The sequence below is a fragment of the Urtica dioica genome, chromosome 8, assembly GCF_054948205.1.
Source record: "Urtica dioica subsp. dioica isolate 48M chromosome 8, U.dioica_male_clone48M_v1_H2, whole genome shotgun sequence".
In the NCBI taxonomy this organism is placed as follows: Eukaryota; Viridiplantae; Streptophyta; class Magnoliopsida; order Rosales; family Urticaceae; genus Urtica; species Urtica dioica.
The window spans coordinates 13,040,498-13,063,505 of record NC_142763.1 but is presented as its reverse complement, the minus strand read 5'-3'; the positions used below and the strand labels follow the sequence as shown (position 1 = coordinate 13,063,505).

Here is a 23,008-nt window from a genome sequence, read left to right as displayed (position 1 = left end):
GCAAACTTCTATAATTTTGTTATTAATTTATTTTTATTTCAATTTTTAATTGAATTTTATGTATCTTCTAATAATTATCTCATATCCCAGATGGAAAATTTTATCAACCAACGACAATTCTGCTGACATCATACATACAAATGAAAAAGATATTTTTTTCTTTTCTTTTTTTGTTCTCAAATATACAAAGACTATTGATGTGCTAATTTGGTAAGGTTTCACGAGGGTGACGTGGCACATCCTGAAACTCACACCGTATACTAGTATGAACACCGCAGAAATTCAATAAAATGGAGCTCTTCACTTCAGTCGAGCTATTTTGTTGACTCACCAAAGAAAAACTCACATTCGCGACCGTTGACCACCGAAATACCTGCTTTTGCAAACTGCTTACGTGGCACTACCGTTTTGGTGTTTCGTTTCGTATTCCAAATTTCTTTTTCCACCCAAAAGATATTTACAAAACAAAATAAATTTACGGATTAAAGTATTAAACAAAGTTTTTTAAAAAGGTCTCTCATCGCGTCGTCATCTTCTTCTTCTTTTCTCTGCGACTCTCTTGCTCGTTTCCCGAAGCTTTCCTTGTGTCTTCTTCTTCATCGTCTTCTTCGTTGACTCTGACAAAGATATCGATTCGTATTCCAGTGTCTGTACACTGCTTTCTATTTGCTTTATTGCTCGAGTCCTTGATTGCTTTACGTTGGACTTTTCGAGAAGCTTGAAGCATCATCTGTGAATAAGAAGCTGTAAATTGAGCTTTCTTGTCGACCGATTTCGACAGATTTTGAAAGCCTTTTATTTTTTTTGGCTTTGTTTTTGTTAAGAAAGTTTCGTTGGAGCGAAAGTCGGGAAATTGAGTTTCGTTTCGAAAATTTTGGAGTGATTCTCTCTGGAACAGTCTGTTGAAAAAGCTAGGGTTTTAACGAATTTTTTGTATTCCTTTTTGGTCTGAACTTTATCTTTATTTCGTTTGCTTGTCCGACCGGTATTTCGATAGGCGTTTGGAGTGAAGCTTTTGTGAAGTCTTCATCGGTTTCGTCGCAGTTTGTTACCTGGGATTTTGGGCTTGCGAGTATAAAGAGTTCGAGACGTATCACTAGTGACTTTTGGTAAAGTGAAAGTATGGACGTCGATTCTACTGGCGACGATTGTTCTTGTTTGGATCCTGAACTTTTGCACCTTCCAGAGTTCTCTCCACTCGCAGTGAAACCGAGCCTTCGAATTGCTGAGAGTTTGTTTGATCAATGGCTTTCCCTTCCTGAAACATCGCGGCTGGTACATCATTTTCCTCTACTCAGTTCTTTGAAAACATTCGTCTAATCACTTATTTATGTGCACTTTATCATGAAAAATGAAAATTTGTTGGAAACGCGAGGAATCAAAATCCCCCACATGTGTGAATTTGCTTGGATTTTCATACTCCACGCATTTCCTCCAATTTTTGTTATACCCATTTCCTCAAAGTTTATTGCCCTCCAAATTTTTTCAATCCAAAACAAAACACACGAAAAATACGATGGCAACATAGTACGTAGCCCAGGGCAAGAATCAACCATCCACAGTTCTTTTCTGTTTGACAAAGCCAAAAGAGATGGGCAAAATATAATGGGTTTGTTCTTTGCTAATCATTTGGGTGTGTGGCAGGTAAAATCTTTAGTAGATGAAAAGTCAGGCTCTCGTAATGCCCTCGGGAATATTCATATCTCAACTACTTCCGGGACAAGCAATGCGATGCAGTCGATGTTTCCCGGGAGTTCAACACCGCCGCTCTCCCCGAGAGCTTCTTCTGGTTCTCCGAGATTTTCGAAACAGAAAACCAGTCCCACATTCGGCTCTCCGCTGAAGTTGGTCACCGAACAAGTGCGGGAAAATATTCCTCAGGTCGTGTCCGCTTCAAAGATATTTCTCCCGTTACCTGTGCACTTTTGACTCTTTTGCTTGATTTTTTTTTTTTTTAACTGTGATGTCTTACGCTTGCAGTTTTATTTCCAAAACGGCCCTCCTCCCCCGACAGGAAAGAAGCAGCAGTGTCTTTCTGCGATCCTTGAATTTTTCAAAAAACATCAAGATGGAGTGCAAATTCAGGGTGGGATATTCATCTGATCGGATCGATATTCTTTTGTGTTATGTTCTATCATAAGCGTTACACCTTTTTTGTGTTGTTCTCCCGCACAGAATTCAAACCAGTAACAAAGGAGATATGCAAGCTACCATCATTTATGTCCTCCGCGCTTTTCAGAAAGATAGATTCTGAGGGCTTAGGAACAGTGACAAGGTATATCCTTATTTCCTTCTCAGTGAGAGAGACTATTACCCCGGTCCCAGCTTTAATCTCTTTAATATCAGGACTGGTGTAAGGATCCTCGGGAGTAATCCATTTGTTTTGCCTGTTTCTCATTTTTACTTGTGATCTGTTTGTAGGGATGTGTTCATCAAATACTGGGTTGGTGGCAACATGCTCATAATGGACACTGAGACGCAAATATTTAAAATCTTGAAGCAGAATAATTGCAATTATCTTTCTCAGGTTTGTTACACTATTATAATTTTCTTCCTTAAACTATATTAACTCCTAGTATGCCAATTTTGTTGGTTATTATGCAGTTAGGTTTGACCTTATACTGGTTTATCTGTTTGGATTGGATTCAGGTAGATTTCAAGCCTGTTGTTCTAGAACTTTTGGCAACGCATCCAGGGTTAGAGTTCTTGAAGGGTACGCCCGAGTTCCAAGAGAGATATGGTATGTGTTCTTTAAGTACGAATTTGATTACTCATTTTAAGTACGCATCCAGTGCCGTTAAAGTGGATAAGTGGTATAGCTCATCATAGCAAGACTAAATTTGATTACCCATCTTGTATTTTATTTATAAAAACCATTCTTTAAAGAAGAGTCCCTGTTCAATAGATTTAGCTTTCAGTTCTCTGCCACCGTAACGGCACTGTTAGTCCATGATAAAAAAAAATTATTTTTCTTCTTCTCATTTTCATTAAGCATCTCATTTGTATTAGAATTACTTCTTGATTGGAGTAAAACCCTGTTAACTGCAACTTGGATTTCTTTTTTATACTAGCTATAGTTTGATCATGATTAACTATAATTATCCATGCAAATAGGTACGAATATTATGTTTATCAGCTATTTGATGTGATGCAGCTGAGACAGTCATCTATAGAATATTTTATTATATCAATAGAGCAGCAAATGGCCGTCTTACCCTTAGAGAGCTAAAGCGAGGTGATCTGGTTGAGGCATTGCGACAAGCCGACGAGGAAGAAGATATTAACAAAATTCTGAGGTTTTTTCTTCGGCCATTTACCTTGTAAAAAGCTAATTAATAGTAGAATAATTTAAGTCTTGTTCAGCCACAAATGATGATGCTTTATTGTATTTGTGTGCTTAGCTTTAGCACATACTTCCTTGGTTGGTCCTGAAGCATTATACTAATAGTAATAAGATTTCCACTCTCATCATCTCTTTAAAAAATAAGATATTTTTAACATGTGAAACTGATACTATTTTTTATGTTTGTTTGCCACACTCAGATATTTCTCTTATGAACATTTTTATGTTATATACTGCAAATTCTGGGAGCTGGACACAGACCGTGATTTCTTGATTGACAGAGAAAACCTCATCAGATATGGTAATCATGCCCTCACTTACAGGATCGTCGAAAGAATATTCTCGCAGGTTTGTTTGTATATTCAGCCTCGTCCCCGTCAATGTTTCAGGTCGCACAAAGCTTTGAAGCAGATCAATTTATTTTTTTTCACATAATATATTTTTCTTCTGTTTTGATTCTAAACTTTGATATCATGCCAGGCCCCACGAAAGTTCACTAGCAAGTTCGAAGGAAAGATGAGCTATGAGGATTTTGTGTACTTCATGCTGTCAGAGGAGGATAAGTCATCTGAGCCTAGCCTTGAGTATTGGTAGGTGTTGCTCTACTTGCCATTTCCTTCTCTCCTTCTCATTCTCGTTCAAGTAACATAAAATGATGTCCTTTAAGATAGATACTTGATAGCTCTGTGGTGAAGCAATGTTCAAAGTATGGGTCTCACTTCCTTTGTCGAGTAGAGAACTTATGGAAGAATATGTAGAGAGCAATGACATAAATGAATGCCATCATGAGCCTCATGGGCTCAAATTGGCCAACTTCAGTTGTTCAGAGAGCAAATTTAAGGTGTGTTGTATAAGATGGATGAACAGGGGTGCGTTGGATATGGGTGGATTGAGAACAAATTGGAGTTAGGAAGTTTGGAGGAAATGTTTTAGTTGAAATCACACATTATATTTCTCTATTTAAATAGTAGACAATACGTCACTTCTTTTATCAATAGTTTTACCTTGTGAAATTTCTAGCCAATACCTTTCTTTTTCCATTATCCTCTTCAATTATTTATACTTCTTTCCGTCAGGTTTCCTTGACATGCTAAATTTAATTATATTATGACTTGTAAACTAAATGTCATTTACAATTTCTAACACGCATTCAAGGTGCGAACTATGTAGACTTGGCATTGTAATAGGTTTCCATCCTTAATATAACATCAAGAATGTTATTTTTCAATGCTCAATGGTGCTCTTATAACTTTGATTTGTGCTTTGTATTTGTTAATTGACCAGCTCATATACCTGTATTCATAGGTTCAAGTGCATCGATTTGGACGAGAATGGAGTCCTAACATACAACGAACTGCAGTTTTTTTACGAGGAACAGTTGCATCGCATGGAATGTATGGCCCAGGAATCTGTTTTGTTCGAGGATATTTTGTGTCAAATAGTTGACATGATTTCTCCCGAGGTAAAATAAATTAATTTATCTGAATATAATTGTTAAGACTCTTTATAATTTAAGGAGGGTAAATTGGTAATGTGAATAATTTTTATTTTATTTTATTATATTTAAGTATAAATACGTCATTAGGGTGGGTCATCAAGGTTTACAAGAGAATTAGTGTTTTTTATATGTGTTTAGAGTGTTTGTCATGATCTCGACTTCCTATTCGAGAAGATCGAGGAAAGATTCAATAATTATGTTGCGTTGTGGCTTTCAGTTTTAGTTTAGTATTTTTGTTCGATCCCCCTCCCTTGTCCGGTCTCTATCGAGATTGGTCGAGTGGTATCTAGTTGGTATTTTACTTAAGCATTTCGAAAGCTTTATTTTTCCTTTTTGTTTTATCTAATTCTTCTAAAAAAAAGGTGTGTATTTATGTTTTATACGACTCCTAGTTGTTTCAGTAATTTCCACTTATTGTATGATCTGCTCGGGAAAAATTTATTAACTGCTTGAATGTAACTGTCTGTGCAGAAGGAAGAATGTATTACTCTACGTGACTTGAAACGCTGCAAACTTTCAGGAAATGTCTTCAATATCCTTTTCAATCTGAACAAATTTATAGCCTATGAAAGCCGTGATGCTTTTCTCATTCGGCAGGTACGATGCAATTAATTACCTCACTAATTTTTTTTTCTTTCTATCGGCCAAGTATGAAGAATCAGTGACACTGTTTTGGTTTTCTGGTTGTAATTTTTGCTTTCTTGAGCAGGAACGTGAAGAGCCCTCTTTGACTGAGTGGGACCGTTTTGCACACAGAGAATATATGAGGCTATCAGTGGATGACGATGGCGAGGATGCTTCGAATGGGAGTATAGAAGTTTGGGAAGAACCTTTTGAGGCTACACTGTAAATTCCATGAGAGGTGAGCCTGTAAATTATTTTTATTTTTCTACTGGTTTGATCTCGCTTCGGAAGTTTGATCAATTTTGAATCATTGAATATACTGGTTGAATAATACAGTCCCTATTTCAAACCGAATGTTGCTTCTAACATGTGAAACCAGTACTATTCCCCATCATATGTGAATCTGTTTAGAATGGTTCCACTACTCAATGATTGGTATTTTTTTGTTCCGTACTTATGACGCTTATTTGAGAATGTTTTTCTTTGGTAAATTACACGAATGTTTTTTTTAGCATTTTTTTTTTTTATGTATCCTTAACTGTAAGCAAAGGGAATATTTCTTTGGCGAATTGTTTCCTAGCGATTTCTTGTTTTGCTTACATTTGCGTAACCGACCATAGTGTTATGATTCTACAGGTGCTGCTCTACAAGATAACTTCACAATTCCTTGACCAAAAAAGAAAAAGAAAAAAATTGCTAAATCACAGAGAAACGAGGCGAGGCACAGAAAAATCGCCGACCCGAGAAGTGGTGCTTCTTAACCTGCAATGATGATGTACCAAATCCAAATCAATGGAAATTGTAAAGATGCTGAATTGGTGGTAATTTTCAATTTTGTTCCCTATTGTTCAATGCTCTTATAGTTATAGGGGATAAATATCCTAAAAAAAGACTGGTTATGTTCTCTATTTTGCTCAGTATTTACTAGGAAGTTTGAAGTCCGTGGTTCTTTACACAACGTTTATAGTTTATACATTCTTTATTCGATTTATGCGTCGAAAGGAAAAAAAAAATGAAGTGTTGAGCGAGTGTGATTAACAACATGGCTCTCGTATTGAAGTATTTTGGAAATATTATGTACAGACAGGCTGTGAATAGATCCTTGAGTCCTTGTTTATCATGTTAATATAAATTATATAATTTCCATAGAGCTTGTTCAATAAGTATATGTTCGAAATCTGCTGTGCAATAAAAAAGCAAAACAATCTGAGCCATCGTTAAATGCTTTGTCATGTAATTATTATGCTCAAGTTATTTGCTCTTTAGGGAACTGGATTGAGGTTTTCAATTTTTTTTTTTTTTTTAATTTTTTTGTTTATAGGATGCCCAGTTAGAAAATATCAAAATAACTCAGTTGGGCGCCGCATAAAATAAAATTAGATAAATAATCAATTAATGAGATAAAAATGAATTGAGGTATTGTCCAAATAAAGTATAAACTAGATTACACGTGACTAGATCAGGTTAAGGTTCGAAGGAGTTGCTTTTGCATATTATTTGTAGGAGTCTCTAGCCTAGCTTTTCACCTCCGACTGCTTTCCTTGTTTCAAATTTTTTATGACAACAATTGGCGTAAGGAGCGAAAACTACTTCAAACTTTATGTATTTTCTCTTCCTAGTTTTACTCGTATTTTCTTTTTGGCCAATAAACGTGGAAGTCTAGCTATAGAGAACCTCCCCGAGAAAAGTTTTGAGTCTTCATAAATTCACGAGGAGCTCGTCGTGGGTGTAGGAATCGACCTCTTCACTTCAACTAAAATCATTGGGTTAAAGGCACAAATTTGACCAAAAGCCCATAAGGTCAAGGCTTTTCTTCGGCTAGGCTTAGAAGCCCAAACGATCCTCGAGGAAGAGCTGGCTCAAATTAAATGCCATTCTTACGAATGAGTCCAACTTATCTAGGCTGATTGAACCCATGTAATGCGTAGATTCGCCTAGAAGAATCAGTCGTCGTCAAAGATCAAGACTTCGTCGCAAGGTCATCAACCGCTCCTCGGATCTATTAGGACAAATGTCAAGACGAAATCAAGACATGTTTTTAATGGCCGTTCCGAAAAAACGGACTATTTGGCCACGCACTCATGAAAATGATGAGACAGAGGAATTTTGATTGCCTATAAATTCGATTTGAAGGGTTGATATAAAATCATTCTATATCCAGCATTGTATCCATATTTTTCGGGGGTGTATCAAGATTTAGTCTACGATTCATACTTCGCCAACCTTATTTATTATTTGAGTTCAAAAGTCATTATTAATAATAATCAAATACTATGATTATTATTTTAATTTATTGAATTTTTTTAAGGTAAAAGGGGGCCTCCTTAAAACCTCTTCCTAAATACCTCTAAACAATACTATTTTGATGTGTTATTTTTGGTTCCTAAATTGTTAGCTTTACCATTAATGAAATATAGTTGGCTCCAGTCAAATAAATCAAATTTCTTTAGTTTTTATTATTATTAATGAAACAGAGTTTTCTTTTGAACGAAATATGACATTTTCTACTTTGAATTTTGATTTTCTGAAAATTGTACTATCAACTTCATTAGATGAAAAGTCATTTGAGCTATAAAGAGAGCAGCCAAACATTACCAATTGAACAAGCATATTTGTCCCCTCCCAAACTTGGCAACACAAAACCACATAAAAATCCCTTTTGTCCTTCCTCAGAACAAAAGCTTATATGTTTGTTGCTCATTTCAACTGATTTTCATTACCAATTCTGTAAATATTTTTTTGTTTCCATTCTAGAAAAAATGACCATCCACAATTATGAAAACGCTTGAAGATGAAATTATGAATTCCAAACTAAAAGCATGCAAACCAAATTTAATGATTTTTTATGAAGTAAATTTTTAAATTTTAGGGCTTTGATGACGTATTGTGGTTATCTTTTATATTTAGACAGTAATATAATTGAAACGAAGGGTTGAGAAATTCTCTAGAATTTTTTTTGTTTCAAAACTCTTTCCGCTAAATTTAGAATTTCCCATTCTCTTACATCCTCCGAGAATAACGATTCGATTCAATGGTGTTCATTCAATGGCAACAGTGAAAAAGCACAGCATTGTCATTTCTTGATTCATTCTTTTCTCGTCTCTGTCACATTTGTCAAAAATTGTTTCATAGAGTTAATATTTTACCCCTCACAATTCGTCTCTCTTTGTTTTTTTTCATGCCCACAAACAAACAAACAACTTCATTCAATTCCAATTTATCATCCATTTTTTTTTTTGTGGGGAGAAAGTGAAATGCTGGCGAAATACAGTTCATGGGAATTAGGAGGCTTCATCATCTAAATTCTACATTATATGGGTATGTACGAAGAAAAAAAAATATTACGTAAAAATAATTTGCTCTGACCATCTTCAATTTTTTACAGATCAAAGGGACAATATTTATGTCCCACTATTTCAAAGAAGGATATCATAGACTGGCCTTGCTCGTAGGACCAAGAATTGTACATATAAATCTTTCACAGAAAATGGCAAACAATAATAATAAGATGAAGGGCTTGTTGAAAGGCCTAAGATATATCTCTCAGATATTTGGTATGTACTTTTTTTTTTTGTGCAAGAACATTAATGTTCACATTTATTCTTTTGACCATAGTGAGGGAATTATTTGTGTTTGTTTGGACTTTGGAAAATGTAGAGAATGAAAAAGAGCCAGAAATGCAGATTGGTTTCCCCACAGATGTAAAGCATGTGGCCCACATTGGCTGGGATGGTCCCTCGGTAAACTCTCCCAGCTGGGTAATTTCCATTTTTACCCTCAAATATGTACCCTTTTTTTTTGTTTCTTTACCCTTAGTTATTCACAATCACAAAGTATATATTAAAAAAAAAATCGTTTTTGTGTTGGTTTATAGTATAAAGCCTTGTACTCATTGTAAAAATAAAATCGTGTGATTAAATATTAACAAATACAATAAAACATGAGAATCTTTTTATCGGATCGGATGAAATTGAAATTCCGAAGAGAAAAAAACCAAAAATGGTCAGAATTCCGATAATATCGGAAATTTGGGCTTAGGATTCGAATTCTAGTGTGTTTTTGTTACAATCTAAGAGAAAACAAGTCTCTCGAAAATTATATACTAAAATCCATACTTGATTTTAATCCGTTCAAGCCTTTTTTGTTTAGATGAACGAGTTCAAATCACCTCCGTCGTTTTCATCGTCGCCGATAAACCTCAACGGAGAAGCAAGAGATGGTCCTAGAGGTATAACTCTACATTTGTTTATCTTCATAATCTTTTTTATTTTTTTATTTTTTAACAAGTAATTAAGTGATTAAACAGCCGGGGAAGGGAATCGGAGAAGCACTCGTGTACCCGAGTTGCCAAAGGCGTCGAGACGGCAACACTTGGCGATCAAAGGCGGCGAAGTCAGCGCTAGCGACTCTCCGACACGGTCGGCAAAATCGGAGAAAGCGAGGCATCGACGATCTTCAAAAAACGCGAGCGTTAGAGAGGCGACGGACAGTCCAAGGCAAGGACGCCGGTCCATGGACTCGAGCGACTCTCCGGCGAGAATCTCCGCTGACGTTCCCAAGAAAAACCGGCGGAAGAAATCCAAGGAGTCTATAGCCGGCGGCGGAGGATCTTCTAGGTCGAGAAACAAGCCAATTTTAGCCTCGCCCGGGGATCAATTCATGTCCCCGTTTTCCGATCCGGGTCCTGATCCGGACCCAGATAAAGATAGCCAAGACCAACTTAACTGTCAAAAACCGCCGATCTTCGACGACGTGGATGAGATCAAGGGATTAATGACATGAAATTCTTTCTCTATATCTCTTTTACACATGTATGTAGGTTTCTAGTGATTATGTCTTTGTAGTTGAGATACTAATTTTTTTTTATTTCACATTTTTTAAACCCTTTTTCTTTGTCTTCTCTTGTATCTATTATTACTTTGATTGCCATGGTTTTCTCCTTATAAAATTTTCTATATCTTATAAGGCAATTGAAGACAACAAGCTGATTTGAGCTTGAATTGGAAATGGCAAAAACTTAAAAGCATTTGGAAGCAAATAAATTTATATGCCGGATTTAGGCAATGTTCATATGTCGAATTCCTAGGCAAATTATTATTATTATATGAGCTCGAGCTGTCAAAGTCTAAAGCTTACTACTATCCTTGTACATACATACAAAAGTGATTTGCTTATCACTATCTCCATCTCCATGATTCTCAAATCAAAATTGCCTATATTTGGAAATGCGGCGAAAAATAAAAATAAAAAACATTTTGATGTTGCAAACAGTGTTTTTCCTCGGAAATGCTTTCTCCCTGTACCAAACCTTTTTTTTAAATTAATTCTCAGATGATGAGAGAGGAGATGAATCTGTGTTGGTAAATTAAAAATAAATTTGAATACAGATGAAAAAAAATAAAAAAATCAAAGCAACAACTTCATAAAACGAATACCCATCAGTAAAAAAAACAAATTAGTGCTACGTTTGCATTTTCTGGTCTATTGGTAATATTTCTTCAACTATTAGGTTCAGTTTAAAAAAATTATCTGATAATAATTGTACGCTGCAAAGTCTATGCTCTATATATAAACTTGATTCTTTAAAAAAAATTCAATAAATAGTTAAATATAATAAATTAATCTCTATTTTATTCATAAAATCAACTTAATGCTAAAATAGCACTTGAATAATTATTCTTTAAAAACATAATTTTGACGGTTTGAGTGTTTGACCACTGTGTATGTACCCTAGCTGTTGTTATCGTTGTTCTTTCGACTTCGACTTTAAATTTAAAGGTTGGCTTCGATTTTTTTTTTTTTTTATCGAAAAGATAAAGGCTGGCTTCGATAAAATAAAAATAAAAATAAAAAATTGTAAAGATCGGCCATTCACTGCTGACACGTCGATATTATACTACTACTCCTTTATTAACACCAAAGCTACTATTATTAAAAAAAAAAAAAAAAAAGGTTAATGGTGGCATAAATACTTAATGTTTGGACAAAACCATACTTATGTACCTAATCTTTTTTTTCGACGGCAATAATACCGAACGTTACGTTTTTGGCCTTCCGTCACTACCTCCCCCGTTAACTTTGAAAATGAACGGCCACGATTTGATTTTTGATACTAACGTCTGTCGGTTTTTCCAGTGGTTCCCAGAATACAAGTGCTTCGGCCTGAGAGTAGGAATGACACGATCGGCCTCTCCGCGACGAGCCTCTTTGTTCCTGTTCTTGTGGGACTTCTTTCCGAGGTTCTGAGCCTTGATCTTCATAGCAGAGTCCTTGAATCCGTCACCGGGGACGGCCTCAGTGGGCAGCCTAGACCTCGATCTAGACCTCCCCAGAGACATGGATCTCGACCTCTCTCGGAGCTTCTTTCTAGGTGTGTCCATATCCACGTCCATGGCATCGCCGGAATCACATCTCTTCTCCGATGATCTCTCCCTCTTCCTGCCTCTGGACTTGCTCCGGGCACGGTCCATGGCCAGGCTCGGATTGAGCCCCAGCTCCGACAACTGCCTTCCCATCCTCGTCGACGAGAACTTGTGGTCCTTCTCGAATTTCCTGGGCACGATCGGCCTGCTCTCGGCCGTGCTCTTCTTCAACCTGTGCTCTTGGATGATCTTGTTCTTCACTCTCCGGATCTCTTTCAACGTTAATATATCAAAAATCAAATCGTGGCCGTTCATTTTCAAAGTTAACGGGGGAGGTAGTGACGGAAGGCAAAAAACGTAACGTTCGGTATTATTGCCGTCGAAAAAAAAGATTAGGTACATAAGTATGGTTTTGTCCAAACATTAAGTATTTATGCCACCATTAACCCAAAAAAAAACAAACAAAAAAACACCAAACTACTATATATCCATATATATATATATATATATACATATATATATATATATACATATATATACATATATAAGTTGAAAAATTACACGAACCACTGAAACGTATTGCAATCTAGCCAACGTTTCATTTAAGTTTCAAATGCATCCACAAATAAATGACCTGACTTGTTTAGTCATTTAATTAATTACTATATTATCTTTTTTTTTTAAATCGGCTGAACATAAACATGTAACCAACGTTTCGATCATAGCCACACGTTAACCTGATTTATTCCATAATATTTTATTTCTTTTTTGTAGTCTAATTAGTTGCAATGTCAAATTTTTTTTTTTGGTTAATTTCCGTCTATTTGGTTTCTATGATGTATGTTACATAAGAGTATTTTCGATCTTTTCTAATCGTTTATTTTTGTAAATTGCTAGATTACAAAACTTATCAAATATTGGCTACATCCTTAAAACCATGTTTGAAATTGGCTACGTTGCTAGATTATATAGAAAAATTACACGGACTATCCAAACTTAAACCTTGAGATTGCGCATTAACTAACGTTTAAAAATACTTTGAAGAAAAAAAAAAGCCAATTTCGTTGACATGACGTTACAGCCAATTTTTGTATGTTGAAGTATGTTTTATTTTGAGAAAGAATCAGAATGAAAAAGTCAACCGATCGTCCAAAATAAAGGCTTAATATACGGGATTAATACCAACATATATGTTCTCGAATTAAAAAGACGAGTTTGTTTTTGTTGGGGTATTTGTTGTTTTTATTGAATTCTTTGACATGACCTAGAGAAATGAAGAATAATATGTAATCATGCGTAATTCTTTGACAATTCTCACATTGCTTCGCTTGTGTTGTGTTAATTCATGGTAAGACGTTCAATGTTAATCCGTTTTAATTCGTGTTATTTCATGTTAATTCATTCCATGTTAATTCGGTTTATTTGTATTAATTTTGATTTGTTTGGGAGAGAATCGACGACTTTATGTCCCCGATCGGAGAATTGACGACTTGAAACAGATCGGCGTAGAACTGCGGTAGTTGATTCGGCATTGAAGATCAATGGTGAATATCTTGTAATATTTTTAGAGAAATTTTTAATTTACTAATGGAAAAATTATTTATTATAATGTTATTTATTTACTTTTGTTAAATAATTTATATTTAGTAATTTTTCATTTAATTTTTGTCTGATTAAGTGAATTAACGTGGTTTATGTTATTTTACAAAATAGATTAAACATCGACTATTAATACTCTTATAGAATAGAAGCCATTTATGTATTAGACATAGTCGGCTTTAAAAACGGCGATCATAAAATAACTTCGCATAAGTGCATAACATTTGCCATGCAACAACCACCAAATGTTTCGATTACCGCGTTTACTGAGCGAATACATTGCGAAATTTCACATATCGCAGTAGCGATTTGAATATAAAAAATAAATTATCTCATGTATTACACATAAATCGCGAATATCTCAAACATCACTAATATTAATATTATAAATTTACCCTGCAAAATATATGCAAATATCATACGACAACGCATTCTGTATGGATTATGGAATAAAAAGAAATTGAAAAGCATTCTCGTTCTCATTTTTCTTTTTCTTTTTACAACTCTGTATGAAAAATTGAAAATAATCCTAAACATCAAAAGAAAGCAATCATGAAGAACATGCCGACAAACACAACAACCATGTGAGACAAAACCTGAGACGAAGAAGAAGAGGTTTCATCGAGTGGGACCGGCTTTGGCCTCTGAGGAGTTCTCTCACACAATTTCACTTCCCCGAAGCCCAAGCTTCCATTTCTCGAAGCCCACAAGTCTTGGTCAACGCAGAGACCAGGGTTTCCACTCAGCTTTAGACCGAACCCGATTTTCTCTTCGAAGAAGACTCTTCCACTCAAACTGTTGTCCTCCAAATTGATCTCACACAGCGATCCCAAACGCCCAAACTCGAGAGGAACAGAACCTTCTAGTTTGTTCTTCTCGAGCCCCAAGTAACTTAGATTTTTCAAATACACCCCCATAGAGTTCGGAATTTCCCCAACCAGTCCCATTTCCGAAAACCCGACGCGGAGAAGCCCTCCGAGATTCTGCCACGCGTCGGGAATCGGACCGCCGAGCTCGTTCCCGCTGAGATAAACCTCTCTCAGCCGAGCCATTCCCGAGAGAGACCGAGGAATCCCGAATCCTCCAAACCTGTTGAAGCTCAGGTCGAGAAACTCGAGGCTATTCATCTTCGCCAAGCTCTCTGGTATTTCTCCCGAGAAGCCATTGTAGCTTAGGTCGAGCTTGAGAAGCTTCGAGAGGTTGAAGGCCGCCGATTCGAGGCCGGTTGTTGTTGTTCCCTGGAAGCGGTTGTGGCTTAGGTCGAGAATCTTCAGCGCGGCGAGGTTTGACAGAGACGACGGGATTTCGCCGGAGAGATTGTTCCTCGAGAGAGTCAACTCCTCGAGGTTGACCAGATTCCCTACGGTCTCGGGGATCGAGCCGGAGACTCCGGTCCCGGTCAGGATTACCCTCCGGAGGCTGGTGAAATTACCGAGGACGCCACTCAACGGACCGACGAACGAAGGGCTGTCGACGAAGACGAGCTCTTCTAGGGTTCCGGCGAGGCTCGCCGTCGAAAGGAGGTCCGAGTCGGGGAGAGAAACGGAATCGGTTCCGTTGAAGCACTTGTAGAAGAAGAGCTTCCGGAGGTACTTGAAGGCGGTGAAGAAGAGAGGACTCAGCTTTGAGCTCGGCGAGCACGGCGGGTTCGGCGAGTTGTCGGAGACGTAGCCGAAGCTCAACTCAGTGACGTGGACCGAGTCGGGGAGCGAGTCGGAGGAGGAGGAGAAGTAGTAGTCGCAGACGATGCCGTGCGGACCGGAGGCGCAGAGGTCGTCGGGGAAGATCGAACGCCACGGCACGGCTGAGTTGACTGAGTCGAGGACTCGGTAGAGCGATTCCTGCTCGGCCGGGTCAAGAGTCGGCATTTCCGTCGTTTCTTGCTGGGAGTGAGAGTGTTCGGCGGTGAGAACCAGAAAGAAAACGACGGAGAAGATGACAGAGCGAAACGATGAAGGCATTATTGTCAAAGTTTTTTTTTTTTTTTGGTTCGTGTGTTGAACTTGAATGAAGAATGAAACAGTAGCGAATGTATATTTATTCAGTGAAGAGGTTCGATGAGAGAGAGAGAGAGAGAGTACTGTTCTTCTGTTTCTGTGTGTGTGTATATGGCGGTCTCATGTGCATTCATGTTGTTGAAATGAAACTTGAAAGCAAATGAAAAAAATATGTTAATGAGAAAATTGCTTTAAAAAAAAAAAAGAAAAAAAATTAAAATAAAATTGTTCGCTTTTTGCGCTGTGGTTTTTTTTTTTACTGCTTTTGGCTGCGGAGTCTGAGCTATTGGGTGTAGCCGTATAGACCTTTTAATTTTGGGCAGTGCTAACTAAGAAAATAATATTATATTCTATACTATACAGGAGGAGCATAGACTTTGCAGTGCAAAATCATTAGGGACCAATTATTAACATAACCCATATTCTAATCTATATCATTTAGAATTAGAAAGATAAATTATGGATTTTTTTTTTTTTTCGAGGAATGATAAATTATGGATTATAAATTAGAGTTCTTTTTACTTGCATGCGAAATATAATGCAACATGATTCTGATAGCGTTTTTAGGTGCCTTACATATATGTAGAGTACCTTTGGTGTTATTAACAAATAATAATAGTGGTATAGTATCGACACGTCAGCATCGAATGACCAATCTTTGAATTCAAAGTCGAAATAACAGCAACAACTACAATCTACAATTAGGGTGCATACACAGTGGTCAAACACTCAAATTATTCATGTGCTATTTTAGTCCTAATAATAGTGATCAAATTATTAATGTAGAATATTTTAATTCTTTGATAAAAAAATATCTTTCTAAAATATGATATAATATCTTAACAACTTAAAAAACATGCTTAAAAATTATTTAATCTACTTAATTTTAAAAAGTTTAGTTAAGAAATTTCTTACTCTTCAAATTTTAAAATTATGATACATTTATTATGTATTTTTAAATTATCTTATAATGTAATATCTTTCATATATAAAATTAACAAGTGGTTTAAGTTGGTAAATATATTTCAAGTTTCTTAGGTGGTAGTTTTCAATCAAAAGAAATTTTTTAAAGATTTAAAATGCTAATAACTTAATATTTTGGGGAAGATATTTTCTAAAAAAAAAAAACTAAAGATCAACACGCCTAATAATTTAGAAAATAAAAAGGTGGTCTATTTGTTTTCTATATATATGAAACCTTGTTTAAAATTTAAATGTAACGTAACATTATTTGTTGAGCGTTGGGAATTGAATCGTAGAACAATAATGGAAGTATAACACTTTATAATTGCTGTCTCTTTTTTTTTCTTTTTCCTTTCTTTTTAGAAAATTGCATTGAGAGCTTCCATTAGAAAAAGGGCAAAAGAACTGGAGAAAACAACTTATGAGTACAATAATTATTGTCTTGTAATCTGATCAAAAAATTGTTGTCTTGTAATAACACTAATGCTTTATTACTTACTAGTAATATTTGTGTAGAATTGGTTTAGGGGTATAATGGACATTACAGTCCCGACTAAGTTGTACTGCACACTGGAGAGAGAGAGAGAGAGAGAGATGGTCGGAGAGGAGTCAGAATAGAAGGAGGAGCACACAAAACTGTGGGAGTGGACCAGAAAGAGTAAGAGCAGTTCGCACAGACACACACAACAGACCACACTTTCAAAATTTCAGAAACAACTCAACACATTATCACACTTTACAGTCACACACCTATATATATATTTATATATATATACACACGTATTTATCTCTACCTCTCTGGCTCTCTCTCAATACCAGAAGTTTCACTCCACATACATTATGTATGAGACATATATACAGTCAGATCCTTCAACTTTCATCAGAGGATAGTAAGACTAATTTCTATAGTGGTATAGTTGTTAATTTGTTATGACTTAATTTTTACATTTTTTTTATTACATACTTACTTGATACTTTGCTAACAGCTAATAATGGTATATTGAATGATTTTTCAATTAGTAATTATAATTTAATGACTCTTTTATACCCGATTCTTGATCTTGATACGTAATCCTATTTTTCTCATTAAACAATTTCTGGCTTATGGCTAGCATTGTATAATAGGAAGAAAAAAAAACTCTTGATCCTTTCAAATGCATTTGATGAAAATCATAACAAGAAACAAGCAATTTAACATGAAAGATCTATTTGAATCAAAGCAAGACTAACTCGGATTATCAATTTTATGTGATTGAATCTCCAACGTCTAATCTCCTAGTCTATTCTCCTCAAACAACTAAGAATACTAAACAACCACGAGTGAATAATCAACATTATCAACTCAATTTTTTTTAGCTACTTATCACTTTGAAAGGATTCAACCTACACTCAAGGGGTTTTAGAGAGAAGGTTTTGTGCCGAAATTCCCAAGACAATCAAGCCTTTGTCATTGCATTTCTATATATTCTCTTGAACTATAAATTTTAAATCAAAACAAAAATGTTGAAAGGTGTTATTTGATCCAAGAGTTTATGATCTCTTAAGAGTGGCTCTTGGCCGTCCCACCTCCTCCGTATTCCTTGTAAATATCGGTCATGATCCCATTCATAAGTCAAGACTCATTATCACAATGAGACCTCAGTAATCCTCTTTATTAATTCTAAACAAATGAGGATATTCCAAGTTTCATTTGAGAAACTAACTAGAGATTAGGTAATACTCGGTCCACAAAGTATTTATGATATCACCATTCGTGAATCATCCTGGGTATCGGTAGCAACGGAAGTTCCGATTGCTGAAAGCCAGAATTCCGGCCACGATACTTCCGTTGGCATCAACTTACGCATCGAAACCGAAATTTTTGATAACTTCCGGTTCTGATGCCCAGGATTATTTGTGAATATCAGTAAATAGAAGAATGTAAAATTATCGTTTAACCTTTTAGGTATTATTTATTCAACTCTTTCGTACTTTGTGAATAAGGAAATTTATATTGAGTGAGATGTCTCTGATCGCCACTATGATTTAGTCGATGAAGTCATTCATCAAGTATCCATGCCCGATTTTATTTATTCACACTCTCTAAGAACAAAACATAAGGGGATATACATTGCTTTTAGCAATCTTATACATGAACCTCGCAAGTCCAAGGAGATTTACACATAACACCATTCATTGGTTTATCAATCCATCTCTTAAGACCTTTCTTATTGATTACGTCAAATGAAATGATGCATCACAACGAGTTGCAGTTTCACATTATGATTGAGGTGAATGTAAATATACCATACCGTTTGTGACATGAAGGTTTCGAGCATTTACACAACTTTAACTTATAGCGTTGAAATGTCACTCGTTTTATTCCACATCTTCATTAAAATGTCTAGGAGAAAATCTATAGTAATAAATCTTATGCCACAAGTGGTAGCTAGCTTGGTCTAGCGGTAATCTCACACACACCTCGACAGAGAGGTAATGGGTTCAAGCCCCCATGGGATGCAGAAATGCATGCCCCCTAGAATTTATTCTAAAAATTATGTAATCTTGGCCAATAGTGTCACCTACTATGTAATCTTGACCGATAGTGTCATCTGGGCTTTGCACTGCTAATATATCATGTAATCCTGACCGATAGTGCCCCTAAAAAAAAAATCTTATGCCGCAAGACCCAAAATCCCTCTTTTAAGTGTTTGTTTAGAACTATCTCACAATAGGTGTCTTGCAAGTTCGTACTTCGTACTTCACTCTTCATTCGGTGCGAATATTTTCACAAGCTACTATTAAAAAAAAAATACTTTAACATTATTAATAATTAATCTTGCATTATACGTAAACATTTTAGAAGACATTATACAATATGAGCCATTCACATTGTCTTTGTGAGCCTAAATCTAAACAGGGTATATTAATTGACATGTTTGTAAATTTTTTTTTTTGTTATTTATTGATAAATTTGTCCATAGTTTTAGATTTAGTAATAATTAATAGAATTTGATTAAAAAAACAAAGGTTTTAAATGGTCAAAAGTATAATTCTTTTATTTTGTTTTGAAATTATAAAGAGAGGAGATTCTGATAGTATATCATAATTTCCTGAATATCTAGAATTTTCAAATATGCTATAACTAACTCATTTTTAAAATTTTCATATGATATTTTTGTTATTTTAAATGAAACTAGGCACAAAAAATGTAATAAAATTGTAAATAAGGAAAAAAAAAACTATCAAATAAATATTCAAGCAATACATTATTTGATTTTTAAATTCGTCTCGAACACCGATTTTGAGCTATTATATGTTTTGGAGTGGAGGCAAGAGAAACAAGCAATTTTTTTAAAATCAAGTGGACTCTGAAAATGGTTGTAATAAAATCTTGGTGAATTTTCAAGAGCTACTAGAAACTTGTCGCGTTATCAGTAATGACTCCAAACATGATGGACAGGGAGTTGAACCCCTGGATGTCGCGGACGCATGATTCTATGAAGATAAACAACAATGCTGCAATATTTTGTAACTTTTGTTATGGGAAATGTTGTGTGCATTGGAGCCAAATAAGCTCACCAGAGGGGTTAATTTGAAAATAAAAATAGGAGGGGTTCATTTATAAATTTTTAAGGTAAAAAATTTAAAGTTCTTAAGAAATGAGCCAAAAAAAAAATTTAAAGCGGGGGCTTGATCCCCCCTCAGTTTACTGTAACTTCGTCCCTGGTTGTGTGCGAATTTGCGAGTTGCCTCCTTTTGTTGCTTTCCAACAATGGGATAGAAGCCGATACTAGCATTGCCATCCGCGTATCAAATCCGTTGAATATGCACTGAGTTTTGAATCCAAGGTGTTGACCCAAATTGACTCTTAAAGGTCGGCCCAAGCCCAATCAACAGCCCAGTTCGTCAAAGTAAGGACAAGTCGGCCGTGTTGACCCAGTCGAAGGAACCAGTCTTGATCAGATAGAAGACTTCGCCACGAAGACCGGATCTAAGATGACTTCGACAAGCGACGTGGAAGAGCCGAGCTGGTCAACATGCGTCCTCTTCGATGAATTCTCTTCCGCTATAAATAGAAGTCGATATGCTGATTTTCGCACACACAAGCCTATGCAATTATCCTCAATATTTTCTCTGCTATTATTTATTGTTGAGCTTGCCTGCTGGAGTTCGGCACTTCGCCCCTCCTTGTAATATAATTGATCATTAATAAAAATATTAACTTCTTTTATTTATCTTTGTTCATTTCTTTTATACCGCTCTTGTTTCTTATACGAAGTCTTTTGAAACCCATATCTAAATAAATCAAATATATATTATACTATAATTTGTGATTGGTGACGATCCCGGACATCAACAATTGACATGGCTGAGGGAGTGCTCAAATCGAATGTCTAATAATATTGTAATTGTCAAGTCTGATCTACCTCTTTATTAATTAACAAGTTTGAGTTTTAGTACCCAAAAAAAAAAAAAAAAACTATTGAGAGATATAATTTATATTTAGAAATTTGAAAAAGATATGATTAATATGTCATTGAAATCGAAGTTTTCATTCAACAGTGTCAAAATTTTGAAAAATATAGCTTGTTTGGTTAAAATAATTCTTCCGCATATATACGTATGTGGCCATACACTATCAATTCTTAATTAGGGCAACTCCAACCCTAACACTAAATTTGGTGTTGATTTTCCACTATTTTTGTGTGTTTTTAGCACCAAATATTTTCTCAACTCCAACCATGACACCAAATTTTACACTAAACACACTATTTTCCATATATATATTCTCCATAACTAGTCTTTATTAATAAATATCTTAATACATAATTACAATTCTTATTAACTTCTTAAATTTAGTTCTTACATGTAATCCTAAGTTTTAAATTATATTTTAAGATTTTATGTGGATTTTACTTTTTATTTTAATTTATTTATTTGGTGCGTATAATTTTAATTTTGTAACTTATGTTTGAATTTTTTAATTGAATTTTATTTCAATGTATTTTTTAGTCAATTTATAGTTTATGGAATTCATTAGAATTTAGCAGGATTACTTGACCATACATTCATATATATACGCATTAGTCAGGATTTTTAATGTATATATACTTGACTATTGTGGACTATTATATTAATGACCCTAAATATATATAGGCCATGTTGACTATTACTCATGTTGTGTTATACTCATACGTAAAAGATTTTTTTTTTTTTAAGTTATACCGTGTGATACAGTATCACACCAAATATAGTGGGATACTGTATCACACGGTATATTTGGCGTGTAAATTACCGTGTGATTGGAGAAACAAATCACACCATATTTGGTGATTTACAGTGCGGTTGCACATGGCCTTAGTAAAGGTTTGATCAATCGATTTACAGTTTACAATTTTTTTTTATAATTTAGACAAAACTTTAATTTCATGACTTACTTTCATATTATTCTTAAGCACTTTCTGGAAAAAAAAGGTGTAATTTTAAGAGAAATTGCTCAAAGTACCACATTCTCACTAACTTTTTCCAATAATCCACCAAAACATAATTTTGGCCAAAAATACAAGTTGGTCCCTTGTAAAAAACCAATTTTACCCTCCACTTAAAATTATCTTTCAATCTCACACCTACCCTCTCCAAACTAATTAATAACCTCATTTAATAATATTTTATTATATATATAATTAATAACCTCATTTAATATCACTTGTTCATCTAACATCTCTCTCTCCCGTCATTCTCTCTTTCTACCTCAAAACTAAAAGAGAATCAAAACCCTAGATTTGAGCTCACTCAGCCCTTGCCAAAGTTGAGCTGACCCAAACCCTTGGATTTGAGCTCCGATACGCTCAAGGAAGCACGTCCAAAACTCATAGATCCGGTCACGACGAAGAACGTAGCTCCGACCAAGCACGTAGCTCCGATCCTCGCCCAAGGTTAGTTTTTTTTTTCAAACTTTTCCTTGGTTTTTGGGTATGTTTATTCTGGGTATGTTTTAGATTGACCAAAAAACGAGACTCTTTTTTTCTGGGCAATTTTTATTATTTGTAGGTGAAGTTCATCAGTTGTTGACATCAGATGTCAACAGTTGACGCAACTGTTGACATCTGATGTCAACAACTGATGAACTTCGTTGATAATAATGTCATCGAAGTTCATTAGTTATTGACGTCAACTGTTGACATTGGAAGACAACCGTTGACATTAGCATCAACAATTGACATCTACTGTTGACATCTGACGTCAACAATTACTAACAATTACAAACAAAGGTAAAGTTAGTAATTGTTGACTTCAGATGTCAACAGTTGATGTCAACAGTAGATGTCAATTGTTGACGCTAATGTCAACAGTTGACGTCAATAACTGATGAACTTCGATGACATTATTATCAACGAAGTTCATCAGTTGTTGACATCAGATGTCAACAGTTGCGTCAATTGTTGACATCTGATGTCAACAACTGATGAACTTCGCCTAAAAACAATGAAAATTGCCCAGAAAAAAAAGTGTCGTTTTTTGGCCAATCTAAAACATACCCAGAATAAACATACCCAAAAACCAAGGAAAAGTTTGAAAAAAAAACTAACCTTGGGCAAGGATCGGAGCTACGTGCTTGGTCGGAGCTACGTTCTTCGTC

At 35.3% G+C, this 23,008-nt stretch overlaps 3 protein-coding genes across 3 annotated transcripts; 2 read left to right on the top strand and 1 right to left on the bottom strand.

Moving 5' to 3' along the window:
• Positions 1-529: 529 nt before the first annotated feature.
• LOC149388285 (serine/threonine protein phosphatase 2A regulatory subunit B''alpha-like) lies at positions 530-6,488 on the top strand. Its single transcript, XM_089622979.1, has 13 exons — positions 530-1,275; positions 1,645-1,881; positions 1,981-2,086; positions 2,176-2,275; positions 2,422-2,527; positions 2,650-2,740; positions 3,155-3,296; positions 3,544-3,691; positions 3,824-3,933; positions 4,649-4,805; positions 5,313-5,438; positions 5,551-5,703; positions 6,102-6,488. Exons 1-12 carry the CDS (start codon positions 1,123-1,125, stop codon positions 5,689-5,691), a joined length of 1,617 nt encoding a protein of 538 aa, XP_089479105.1. The 5' UTR covers positions 530-1,122; the 3' UTR covers positions 5,692-5,703; positions 6,102-6,488.
• A 2,473-nt stretch (positions 6,489-8,961) lies between these two features.
• LOC149388284 (CRIB domain-containing protein RIC6-like) lies at positions 8,962-10,247 on the top strand. The gene is made up of 4 exons (XM_089622391.1): positions 8,962-9,019; positions 9,123-9,223; positions 9,615-9,693; positions 9,772-10,247. The coding sequence occupies exons 1-4, from the start codon at positions 8,974-8,976 to the stop codon at positions 10,245-10,247; spliced, it is 702 nt and encodes a 233-aa protein (XP_089478517.1). The 5' UTR covers positions 8,962-8,973.
• A 3,628-nt stretch (positions 10,248-13,875) lies between these two features.
• RIC7 (ROP-interactive CRIB motif-containing protein 7) lies at positions 13,876-15,659 on the bottom strand. The gene has a single exon (XM_089621556.1). The coding sequence runs from the start codon at positions 15,385-15,387 to the stop codon at positions 13,963-13,965; it is 1,425 nt and encodes a 474-aa protein (XP_089477682.1). The 5' UTR covers positions 15,388-15,659; the 3' UTR covers positions 13,876-13,962.
• Positions 15,660-23,008: the final 7,349 nt, after the last annotated feature.